The sequence below is a fragment of the Schistocerca americana genome, chromosome X, assembly GCF_021461395.2.
Source record: "Schistocerca americana isolate TAMUIC-IGC-003095 chromosome X, iqSchAmer2.1, whole genome shotgun sequence".
NCBI lineage: Eukaryota > Metazoa > Arthropoda > Insecta > Orthoptera > Acrididae > Schistocerca > Schistocerca americana.
In genome coordinates, this window is record NC_060130.1 from 667234356 (window position 1) to 667248093 (window position 13738).

The following is a 13738-nucleotide window of genomic DNA, read 5'->3' on the forward strand; positions in this document are numbered from 1 at the left end:
AGCATTTGACTAAAATTTTTGGTGTGGATAATGCTTAATTTATGTAATAAGAACAGCAGAATGTCCCCCAAAATAATGAGCACATAAGGCCACTTACTTTAGAGGAAAGCACACACCTCCAGCCCCCATCTCTCTCTCTCTCTCTCAGCGGTGACAATTATTTTGTGTTGGATGGCACACCATTTTTAGGATATTTAGTGTCAGACTCAAAACAGTGGGAGTGGCTTGTGCTGTTCCCATGATGGTTCTGCTCTGTCTAACTTAAGGCAAATGTTTAGATGAGTTGTGTAACATATTCATGTATTCACATTGACAGAAAGTCTTATTGGCCACTGTTATGTCTGCAAAATGTAATAAAATCATCAGAACAGCTTATCAGCTGTGTTTTTGCTTTGGATTTTTCATAAGTTGTGAAATTATTGTTTGAGCATTGGCATTGGTTTTCGTAATCTGCCGGACCTGCGTATCACACTGTGTGGATTTTGTAATAACTTTGGTAGCTGTGGGTTCTTTCAACCTGATAGTTGTTATAAATATTTGGCCTGCAATTTCATTCACTGGTAGCAAATTTCTGATGGGTTATAAATTTATTGTCAGATGTCAGAAAATTCCAAGAACTGGTTTCCAAGGCAGAACCTGTGAATATTCTTCAGCCTTCTCACTCTTCAGCAGAGACTGTGTAGATGAAAGTAGGCTAACAACTACTCATATAGATGTGTATAACCCATCATTTTCCCATACTCAGTGCACATGTTTGTCGTTCGCAGAGTGTACATGACATACTGTATCATTAATGTTGACCTAATGGTCAACTACTCAGTGTCTGTATTGACACACACTGTTAAGTTATTAGAAATAACTTTAAACTTAGTTATCTCTGGTTGCCAACCATTACATCATATTTATGCATGTTACTGTTTAAACTGTAATTGATCCATGATAATGGAAGTTGATCTCTGTGGCTTTGGATTAAATTACTTGAAGAAATACATTAACGTGCCTTGGCACAAATAAAGTTTTATAAAAGCTACTGGTTCAGAGTGCATAAGCTGACAAAAAAAACCCTGGATTTCCTGGTTGAAAATACACTTTTTCCCAGGTGAAAATACTCTTTTCCCATGTTGAGAAACAATATACTTCCCTGGGAGATGTAAACCCTTTACCATTCAAAGGACTGATTTTCTTAAATCACAGAGCATTCGACTCTCATTCAAACACTGATGTACAACTTCCCGGAACTTTAGGAAATGAAAAAGACACGTTTTGAAATATCTGTGGTGCACAGTGACATATTCAGTGCACATTTTTCATGTTATGACAGTATAAATATGAATTCCACCAAATACAGCCTGGTAGCTTCCGAAGCACTGGAATAAAGATTTGGAATGTGCTCATGTCAGCCAGTGACAGCAGATATTCAGAGCATAGGACACATGACGTAGTCAGCCAATAGCAGCATCACTGTTAACTAGTGTGAACACGCAAATTGGAAAAATTGTTTTGAATTAATATACATACAGTATAGCTAAAAGAAAAGTTAAGTTTTCACATATAAGTCTTTTTTTAGCACGTGTTACCCTTTAAGATTTATTTATTTATTGGACCAGTAAAATTTTAAATAATGACATAGATGGCTGGTCTTCTGGGTCCAAAACTTTTTTTTATGCGGCTGGTCTACAGGGTGTTAAGTTTTGAATGAGAGTCAAATGCTCTGTGATTTAAGAAAACTGTAACATAATTCATATTGTGAGAAAGGAATACATTTCAAACCGCCATTTGCAATATTTTCCTGTGACCTGTTATGGGTCCCACATGTAAGTGATGGATCGCAGCAATCCGTCAAATGTGATATTGCCTCTAATCGGTCACTCGCCCTGACACTTAGCACACGAGCAATTTTAGTCAGTATTACGAACGTCACTGCTATGGAAAATGAACTGCTATATTTAGCAGCAGTTGCAGCTGATTTCCGTATCCCCAGGAATACTTGCAAAACATAAATTTGAAATAAATGAGAATTGTACGAGGGTGAGTCAAATGAAAGCCTTAAATTTGTAATAACAAATCGAAATTTCGTGCCGTTATCCAGTAAGTTGGTAAGCATGCTACAAACAACATGCAGAATGGCCTGTAGGTGGCAGCATAGTGCAGATGCACACATACGATTGCAGTATCAGTATAAAACTGGCTGCCCCACTTGTGACTTGGACCAGGGAAGAACAGTGTTCTGTTATTCGGTTTTTGCGTAGTGAAGGTGTGAAACCTATTGAAATTCATCGACAAATGAAGGTTCAGTACGGCGATGCATGTTTGTCACAGCAGCAAGTCTATGAATGGAGTAGGAAGTTCGCAAATGGTGTGATTTCAGTGGAAGATGCTCCTCGTCCAGGTCAGGCACAACGAGTTGTGACTCCACAAAACATTGCAGCCATAGTGAAGGAAAACTGCCAAGTGACACTGAATGACATTGCAGCATGTTTACATGTCATGGGTCAGCACACCACATTGTGCATGATGTGCTCCAGTTTCACAAAGTGTCTGCAAGATGGGTACCACGGCAACTGACTCCTGAAATGAGAGAACAACATGTTGGTGCATGTGAAGAACTTCTTCGGCGCTTTGAATGAGAAGTGATGGCTTCCTTGCAAGAATCGTTACTGGGAACGAAGTCTGGGTTCACTTCCACCAACCGGAAACGAAGGGAGCGAGCAACCCAGACCTTGCCCCCAAGTGATTTCCATATGTTTGGACCACTCAGAGATGCAATGGGAGGAAAGAAGTTCCATTCTGATGAAGAGGTATGCCAAGCGATGCGTGAGTGGTTGCACGGACTACCAAAAGAATTTTTTTCTAAAGGAATTTATGCGCTTTGTCCCAGTACATATACACCCTGTGGTTGCATAATTTCTTCAAATAACTCTTGAAACTATAAAGTGTGGTGACAAATTGATTTGGGCACTGGACTAACATTTTGTGACCAATAGGTTTCAAATTCCTTGTGAGGCCAACCAGATGTAGGTTTTCTGTTGCTGTGTATCATTCATGTGGAATGCCAGAAGAGTTCATTTGAAAAAGAGACAGCCAGTTCCACTGCCCCTTCTTTTCCAATCTAAGCTCGTGCTTCATCACTAATGAACTTATCATCTATATAATAAGCTGAACCATGGTTGTTGACGAAATTTATCACACAGTTTAGTTTAACCTGACAGGATCTGTATTTTGATAAACAACAGAAGTGTGAGCAAGTTAATTGTGATACACAATGTAAAGAAATAATTTTAAAAAAAGACCATTTATGAAACACATCCCCAACAGCTTAAAAAGTCAGTGGTTTCAACATTTTGCTTGCTAGATCAACCAGAAAAATAAAATTTGTTTTAATAAGAACCTGCCTCACATGCACATACACTGTGATCAAAAGTATCCAGACACCTGGCTGAAAATGACTTAAGTTTCTGGCACCCTCCATCAGTAATGCTGGAATTCAATATGGTGTTGACCCACTCACTCTCGCAGGAATATGTTCAGTCAGGTGCTTCAAGGTTTCTTGGGGAATGGCAGCCCAGTCTTAGTGGAATGCTGCACTGAGGAGAGGTATCGATGTCAGTCGGTGAGGCCTGGCACATAGTCTGCATTCCAAAGGTGTTCAGGAGGATTCACATCAGGACTCTGTGCAGGCCAGTACATTACAGGGATGTGATTGTCGGGTAACCATTCGGCCACAGGCCGTGCATTATGAACAGGTGCTCGATCATGTTGAAAGATGCAATCTCCATCCCTGAATTGCTCTTCAACAGTGGGAAGCAAGAAGGTGCTTAAAACATCAATGTAAGCCTGTGCTGTGATTGTGTCACACACAACAAGGGGTGCAAGCCCCCTCCTTGAAAAACTCGACCATACCATAACATCACCGCTTCCGAATTTTACTGTTGGCTCTACACGTGCTGGCAGACGACTTTAACAGGGCATTCGCCATACATACACCCTGCCATTGGATCGCCACATTGTGTACCGTGATTCGTCACTGCACACAACGTTTTTCCACTGTTTAATCGTTTACGCTCCTTACACCAAGATAGGCATCATTTGGCATTTACTGGTGTGATGTGTGGCTTATGAGCAGCCGCTTGACCATGAAATCCAAGTTTTCTCACCTCCCACCTAACCGTCATAGTACTTGCAGTGGAACCTGATGCAGTTTGTAATTCCTGTGTGATGGTCTGGATACATGTCTGCCTATTACACATTACGGCCCTCTTCAACTGTCGGCAGCCTCTGTCAGTCAACAGATTAGATCGACCTGTACACTTTTGTGCTGTACATGTCCCTTCACATTTCCTCTTCACTATCACTTCGGAAACAGTGGACCTAGAGATGTTTAGGAGTGTGGAAATATCGCGTACAGATGTATGACACAAGTGATACCCAATCACCTGACTGTGTTCGAAGACCATGAGTTCCGCGGAGCATCCCATTATGCTTTCTCACGATGTCTAATGACTACTGAGATCACTGAGGCAGAGTACCTGCCAGTAGGTGGCAGCACAATGCACCTAATATGAAAAAGTATGTTTTTGGGGGTGTCCGGATACTTTTGGTTCCTGTATGTCCTGAGCGTTTCTCTAATAAGTACTAAACCTACAATATAAGGAAAAGATAGATGTGACTGACCATAAAGATGACATGTAAAGTTGCGCGCACACACACACACACACACACACACACACACAACACAACCACCATGTCTGGCAGCTGTGTGTGTGTGTGTGTGTGTGTGTGTGTGTTTTCCTTTTCTAATGAAGGTTTTAACCGAAAGCTAATTTGTGTCGTCTCATTGTGCCTGTCTGCAACTCTACATGTTTTCCTTATGGTGAATGGCAATCCGTGTTTTCTTTATGTTATTGTTATTATTCTGACCTGGCGTTTCGATTGTTTAAATACTGTACCTAGTGTAATTCTGAGCTTTATATTCCACTCCTAAGTGGTCTTGCAACACCATATATAATTTAGTCAAAGTGTCATTGAGAATATTGAGTACCACATTATTTTGTGTGCTGTAATTTTATACCAGGTTTTTCTCTATGCTGAATATTTTTAACAGGTTCAGTGTTTAAATGTATAGTTTGAGGTGAGCGTAAATGATGACTGAAATAAAATTTTATATGAAAATCCTCAAACTATTCACTACACAGAGGTGGCAAAAGTCGTGGGATAGCAGTATGCACTCATACAGATGGCAGTAGTATCACATACACGAGGGCAGTGGATTGGCGGAGCAGTTATTTGTACTCAGTTGATCCATGTGAAAATATTTCCAACATGAGTATGGCCACACGAACGGAATTAACAGACTTTGAATGCGGAATGGTAGTTGGAGCGAAACACATGGGACATTCCGTTTTGGAAATCATTAGGGTATTCAATATCCTGAGAACCACAGCGTCAAGAATGTGCCGAGAATACCAAATTTCAGGCATTACCTCTCACCACGACAAGACAGTGGCTGATGACCTTCGCTTAACAATCAAGAGCAGTGGCATTTGTGTAGAGTTGTCAGTGCTAACAGACAAGCAACATTGCGTGCAATAACTGCAAAAATCAATGAGGGACATGCGAGGAATGTATCGTTTAAAATTGTGTGACAAAATTTGGCTTTAATGGGCTATGGCAGCAGATGACAGATGCGAGTGCCTTTACTAACAGCACGAAATCACCTGCAATACCTCTCATGGGCTCGTGACCATATTGGTTGGACCCTAGACAACTGGAAAACCATGTCCTGGTCAGATGATTTCAGAGTTTGCTTGGTAAGAGTTGATGGCAGGGTTGAAGTGTGGTGCAGATCCCATGAAGCCATGGACCCAAGTTATCAACAAGGCACTAGGCAAGCTTGTGGTGGCTCGACAGTGGTGTGAGTTGTGTTCACATGGAATGGACTGGGTCCTCTGGTAGACCTGAACCAGTTATTGATTGGAAGTGGTTATGTTCGGCTACTTGGACACCACTTGCAGCCATTCATGGGCTTCATGTTCCCAAACAAAAATGGAATTTTTATAGATGACAATGTGCCATGTCACCAGGACACAGTTGTTTGCAATTTGTTTGAAGATTGTTCTGGACAGTTTGCGTGAACGATTTGGCCACGCAGATCACCTGACATGAATCCCATCAGACATTTAAGGGACGTAATCAAGAGGTCAATTTGTACACAAAATTTTGCACTGACAACACTTTCACATTTATGGATGGCTGTAGGGGCAGCATGGTTTAATATTTCTGCAGGGGACTTCTAACGACTTATTGAGTCCACGCCACACCGAGTTGCTGCGCTATCCTGAGCAAAATTAGGTCCAACATGATATTCGGACGTCTCCCATGACTTTTGTCACCTCATTGCGTATTGCACATAGCTCTGTAATTATTACCAAGTTTGTTTGGACACCTTCATGAAATGGGAATTTATCTTTTATAATGTCATTCTGCTGGCCAGTGTCATAAATAAAATTGAAGTACTTTTGCTGACCATTAAAAATTTTTTCTTGCTATTCTTTTAAAGGTGATCCAGAAGCGAGCTTTACAAAAGAAGAAATGCAGCAGGGGAAACATCAAGAGTATGAGAAAAAGCTACATGAGCAGCTTCTGAATGGCTACAACAAAGACAGGTATTGTTAGATTTAGTATGCATTACTTCCCTTAGAATATTCATTTGTACATTACTTTTATCATTGACAGACTCATGTAATACTTCAGTAGCTTCATTATGATTCTGCTTGTGTGTGAGCACGATAAACTAAATTTAACTTTTTATGTTCCTTGTGAGGAGAAAGACCACATGTAAATAATGATTATTTGTTATTGTATCTTGCAGTTTTTTAAAAACGCATATATCATCTTCAGTTGTAATTCTTTCCTTTTTTGGGGGGAGGGAGGGGGAGGGGAAGGATCTCAAATCTGATATTTCTATTTCTTGATATTTACTTTGTGATTGTATTTATATCAGTTGTTTGAAAGAATGTTTCACACACTTTGCACTCTAGATGGTGTAGTCCATTTTAGGGAAATAAGAAATAGACAGTTCTTCTTTTAGATTCTCTTAAAGTAATTTTTTCCGACAAAAGATTTTCAAATTTAGAAATATCTTTATAGACGTCACAGGTAAGTACATTGTTAGGTATTTTGTTTGTTTGCTGTTATCTTAAATCAATCATCTGTAGCTGACAGAAGGATAAGAACTGTAGCAGTTCATATCATTCTAGAGAAATGTAACTTGTGTGGGGAAATTATACGTGTAATTTTGTCAGTAAAAATGTTTTTCATTGGCCATACTGCATTTTTGTTATCTAGTTAAATTTGTATTTATGAAGTATTTTTTGTGAAAAATTGTCATTATCTGTCTTTGCCAACAGATAATCGTTGTTTGCGTCTGCATAGAAGCGCATTTGAAGTTCTTTTATTTGGTTCTTGAAACTCGTAGTACTGAAAGCACTGATCACGGAATTTTTATGTTTATTTGGTTCGTTTTGACCATTCAGGATCATGGATGACTTGGTCCTCCGACCCCCCTGACTTCTTTCATGCATTTGGGTTCTTGTTGGTAAATGTTTTTTCGTTCATCCTCATGATGTGCCCAGCAAATCTTCTCCTACATATCATACTTGAAATAAGTTCAACACACTCATAAAGTTCCTGCCTTGATCTGTATATCCAATCCTCACCAATTTTTTTTCCCTTCAGAAGTCTCTCGACATCTTTCTTTCCTCCTTTTTTCCAGATGGATACAGGCTCTCTTGCCAAACGTGGTAATCTCCATTGCATATAATCCAGTATTTCTAATTGTTGAAATAATGTGTCCCAGTTTGACATTTCTAAACTGGTTTCTCTTTCCAAATGTTATCTTTGCTACATATCATAGTTTCTGCAGCATTTGGCACCTGTCTGTTATGTTTTTATGGGTCTGTAACTAACTTGTTATATTTTTTTCCCAAGATGGTAGAAGCTGTTCATATTCTCCACCACTGGTCGTACTGTACACTGTCTTGAGGGCTGACTGCTGTAACTACAGCAAGATATTTCAGTGCCATTTTGCATCATCTTTGTTCTCATGTAGAAATTCCATATCATCAGCAAAGACTAAGCCATCTACTGTGGTGTTGTTATGTTTTATTTTGTACCGTATTTGTACACCATCAGTAACCATGGTTTGGTTCGTCTGTCTTCACTGTTGGACCATTTCATCCAGCAACAAGTTGGACAGAATCAATGACAACCCATCTCCTTGACAAACTCCTGCCTTTATTTCAAAGTTTTCAGACACTGAGCTTTGGTACCTGATCCTAGAAGTTGTGGCTTTCAAGGTGTTCCTTACTAATTTGTGTTTTAAAATATGAAGTTGTTTCCAAGTAACATTAACTTTTGAAGAAAAATGTTATGGGCTCCTACTTACTCTGCATGTTGCTGCAAATTAGTTTCTCATACTACATTTTTCTAACTAAACATATCACTGCTTTTTATAATTTGATATCACATTGTCTGGCTTATATTTGTATGTACATAAAGTGACAGTGTGTTAGTGCTGGAGCACATTTTTCAGTATCCAAAAGTTGTAGACTTAGTAATCAGCTTTGAATGAATGGATAAACAGAAATGGAATGGGGTATGTTGTGTGGATGAATGGGTGGTGGAGTAGGTGATAATAAGTTTCATATTGTCACAAAGTATAAAATTTGTCATCGTCTATAAGAGTATGTATTTTGAGTAAAACATATGAACAACACTGTAAAGTAGTTGGTTCTGAAATACCTTTAATTTGAAAAATAAATTTAGAAGCCTCAGTTGCACAACAATTTATACATACACACACACACACTCACACACACACACACACACACACACACACACACACACACACACACTTTTTTTCCTTTTAAAAATTTTTCTTTGCCATATGGCATTATTTTGGTAGATTCTGATTTCTCCAATGATGTCTGACACCACTTCAACCAGCTGTTTGGGAGTACGTAAATCAGTTGATAATGTATATCAATTCATTCCTTCCCCTTTTCTATCTTCATTTATTTATTTATTCATTTTGTAAGTCTACATTAGACTTGGCATCAATATATGAATACTTCTGTTGTTTCTTACACATATTATTATCATATGTACATAGTGTTTATGGCAAATGTTAAATCCAAAGATGTTATTTTTGTACAAAACCTAAATCCACATTAGCTGCTGAAGTAATGGAAAGAGCAGAAGTCAGATAGAAAACACTCATGAAGTCACTAGGGACCAAATGAAGTGCCGGAACACGTTTTGTTGTTATAACTGAAAAATGTGCTTGCTATAAGACGTAACTATTATGGAGGTGATGTGTGTCTGCCTGAAATTTTGGAACCAGTTGAATTCAATAGCAGTATTGCCTAAAACATTTTCTGGCTGTGAAGATTCAGTGGGTGTAGACTTTAAAACCACTTTCATTAATGGATTCAAAAAGAATAAAAAGTTACACATGATAAATTCTCCAGTTAGTGCAAAATAGAATTGACTGTAGGTCTGAAAGTAAACTTTCTTTAATTTTAGGAGGAAATGTAATGCTGGATCTCAATTGGAAGGACAGAAAGGATGTTGACGTTTTATCAGTTTACACAAAAATGAATACAGGAAAGAGGAGGATGATACTTCACGGCAAGTGTGAAATTGTTGAGATATTCTAGATTTCAACCATATTAATAAGACTGTTACCGATCATAAATATTTTGTGGTAATGGGGAATTCTTTTCAGAAGCATTATTTTTGGCAGTGTGCCATTTTGAATTGGAAGTCCACATCTTTTTTTTCGCTATAGTCATCTGTTTAAAATTTCCTTTCAACTTATTGATCATTGGATCTGAAAATTATTCCCTGCCTATAAGTGAAGTGGATGTTCCTTGTGTTTCTGTGTCATTCATCACATCACATTTGCGTGCTTAAATCTTTCCTGCTTTTGCAATAGAAGTGAACATAGCTTATGTGTTGTGTTTCATTACACTTCAGTTCTCTTTTGATTCACTTTTTTCATCTTTTAAAGAATTTTAAAATTTTGAATATTCTTACTTAATTTTAGATTATACTTTTATAGCAGGCCATGGAAAATCTAATGGAGAAATCATTATATACAGTTGTTTGGTACATGTGCTTTCATATTCAGTTAAGTGAAATTCAGAAACTGCACAGCCATTATTACATACTCAGCAAAGAAATTAATGCTTTCCTGGGAAAGTTTATTCTTACTAGTGAATTGATTTCATTGTTTTGTGTGTTATATCAAATATCAGTGCAGTGAATACACACACAAAACTTCCAAAAGACAAAAAGAGGGAAAACATCAAGAAGACAGAAGTTACCTCTTACATCATCATAATTTTCATGAACATTTGTGAACTGTGATAATAATACACGGGATAGCAAGCAATATGATTTTTACTGTGTTTCATTCCGAGCTGTTTTTACAATATTTGAAGTAATAAGGCACAAATTCAAGAGAAGTGTTTAAAAAAAAATCAAGAATTTGTGTGGACTCACCTGCCCCCACTGTGATAATTATGTCCCCATGAATTGTTTGTGATATACAGTCAGAAGTTGCAGAATCACCAGTTTAGACGTGAATTCGGCAGCCTTTGACCTGTTCCTAGAATTGCGACCTATACTGCACATTGAGCATTTCTTTGTATAGGAAGAGAGTTCTTCACTAGTTGTTGACATGTTGAATAGTTCTGTAGAGGTGATTGGGAGCATTTCAATACATTTGGATGTAGCAAATTTTTTGTGGCAGAGGAAGGAGCTCAGTTTGAATGTTGAACATTTGTGGCACTATTTTGTTGAATATTAAATTTTAAAGGATACACAAAGCTTTTCATGTGCAATAATAATAAGAGTCAAAACCTTGAGGCAAATTGATGGAGAACTTTGTAGTTTAAGTCCAGACCAGTAACTACAAAATTTACTTGTTCTGTGAAACTTCACTTTACTAGAATAGCTATTATAAGAATGAAAGTAGATTTTTCACTGTTTCTCTGTCATAGTTGTGGAATTTGAAAATTGTAGTAGTCATGTCTATTATTTTCAACGTTTTCTAGATCACCTGATACTACTTTTGTTGTACGTGTGATGTCGCAAAAACAAAGTAAAATATGTGTAACAAGAAATTATTAATTGCATATCTTATGTGCTCAAATGGGGAAATGTTGGCAGAAGATGAAGAATAATATATATTGCAGAATAGGGGAGTGTGTGAAAAACATAGTCAGCCGAAGGTTAAACTGTACTTTGTGCGGGGGGGGGGGGGGGTTGGGGTTGGTTGGGGGGGGGGGGGGAGGGGAAATACTGGCATGTAGTATTATGAATATTATAACTTTCAGCCTAGTCTTGGCATTGCGAGTTGAGGAGAGGATAGAGAAAGGTAAAACTTCAAGTGGAAAATATGCAAGATTGTGTGTTGGTGATATCTACAAGAGGTGGAAAAAGACCTCAACACACTAAAACATTGCAAGATATTTTAATTGCTGAGAAATTTCAAAAACAGTACTAATGAGGAAAAATCTATACAGTGCAGTTAATTGTTGAACTGGGAGTGGACAGGAGAATATGGGCAAGAAATAAATTAGAAGAGAATGAAAGAAGAAAGGAAAACTAAAGAGGGAAAGGATGAAAATGAACTTAGAAGAACCAAACCAGTATATAGAAGGATCAGTATTGTCTGAAATGAGTATTTACCCAAACATGATGATGACTGCCAGAAAGATAATACACTCGTGGACATTTGAATTGGATCCACCCACTTAAATTGCATGCAGCACAACCCTTCCTGCTGACGACAGCAGTAATTGATCATGATGTGGCAACCACGAAACACTGAATGTGTTGGGAGTCATTCTGATCCATGACCATTCAACACTGCCCCAACTCATGGAAATCGTTTAGATCTCAGTTCAGTGCATGTCTGTCTCAGTGGCATCCTGTGTATGCTCAAAAGGATTGAGGTCATGTGACCTGAAGCCACAGAAACACCCTTGTGCCATTGGGGTATTCTTCAAGCCATTATGGCAGACTGTGAAGCAATGGTGTGGCATGTTGTTTTGCTGAAGGTACAGGTCATCTGCAAGGGAATGTAGGCATACAAACGATTTTTATTTTAAATTGCAGGCAACCACAGCCAGACTTCCAAATTTTGAAGGAAATAATCCACTTTGGCTGTAGAATACTTTTATTAAAATGACATGACTGGTTTCATGCCACTAGAAGATGCAACCTCAGGTGTTAAAGATTCTTTTTAATGGATCACCACCAAAAGGTAACTGGCCTCAGAGCCATTCCCTGTCATTCGTATCATGTTGTAAACAAATAGCTTGCTAAAAGTGGTAATATTTATTTAAAATGAAGGGGGTAGTAGAACTGTGCAACAAGTGGGAAGGTGGTTAAGAAGCAGCAGCAGCAGGCAAGGCAGTGCTGCCTTCTGTGACTTGTGTTGGCCAGAGGGAAGGAGTGTGGGCCTCTTTACCCCTTAAAAATTTGGTGGTTCTGAATAATATGGTTGGTAATTGTTTTTTTTTAATCCATTATTGAATCAGTGAGTGCTTCATTTCACCATAGCTCTTCTTGCCACTGTTATGCTCAGGTACCCAGGGTCTGGCTTCGATCAAATACATATATATCTTGCATTTTGTGCATCCTGCATTTAGTTGTCTTGCCAGTGGTCAATAAAAGACCTAAAAACATCCCAGTCACCTTAAAAACAAGATGGTTTCATTTTGCATTGTATCAGGATCAATTTCTAACTCAGCGATTGTATTGATTTCAATTGCTTGTGGGTGTACACACTGTGCCCTGTAGTAGAACACACTGTGCAGCACAGAAGTAGTGGTCTAGGTACTTGCTTCACCTTTTGTGTTGCTTAGACACTTATCGTAAAATTGCCATTTCATGATTAGAGGAGTGAGAACATTCTTTAGAGCACAGACTACCAACTTGGTCTTTTCTAGAAATTTCTTATTACTTTCTCCTGTCAATTTACTCTTTGTCCGTTTTCCATCTCTTCTTCTCTGCCTCCCTCTGTTCTTCTCTCCTCAAACACTTTATTTTTAGTGTTTGTTGTATCTTGTTAGTGCTGTGATTAGTCAACCATTTATTCAGTATTCTTTTTGTACTAGTTTGGAAACATACCTCTTAATGCTTCTTCCTTCTGTCCAAACAAAGTATACTCTGAATACTCGAAAAATTCTTAAGCATTTTTAACATTGTCAACCATACACACTAATATTTGTGAAATCTACTGCATGCAGAATAATGCATGTGTCTGAAATGAACTTTGTACCACAGATAAGGTATGGCAACACACAAATGATTAGTGGATAAAAGTTGCACATTACTTCCAGCTTAAATGATTCAGTATGTTGTGAAGTCCCTTTACAATGCAGTCAGAGTTTCCAAACACCATATTATAGAATTAAATAGGGCATGGATTTGTTTGTATGGTAGAACAGGAAGTATCAAGGAGGTCTGTGATGAAAGAGTTGCCAAGTAACCATATTTTAAACATCTTTGATGGATGACATATCAATCAAACATGCAAGACAGGGCAGCAGTGCCAGTCTTTCAAGAAGTCGTTCACATAAATCACCAAATGTGGACAAGCATATCCTGCTGAAATATAGCATATCAAACTGCCTGAAGGAGGAACAGAGAACTCTAAAACTAACTA

At 38.2% G+C, this 13738-nt stretch overlaps 1 protein-coding gene across 1 annotated transcript in view; it reads left to right on the forward strand.

The window, feature by feature from the left end:
• LOC124556821 (myb-like protein Q) overlaps window positions 1–13738 on the forward strand; it is a 197471-nt gene that overhangs the window by 45739 nt on the left and 137994 nt on the right. Inside the window, exon 6 of the mRNA XM_047130836.1 lies at window positions 6557–6662. Within this exon, the coding sequence (XP_046986792.1) occupies window positions 6557–6662 (106 nt within the window). The remainder of the gene's footprint in view (window positions 1–6556; window positions 6663–13738) is intronic.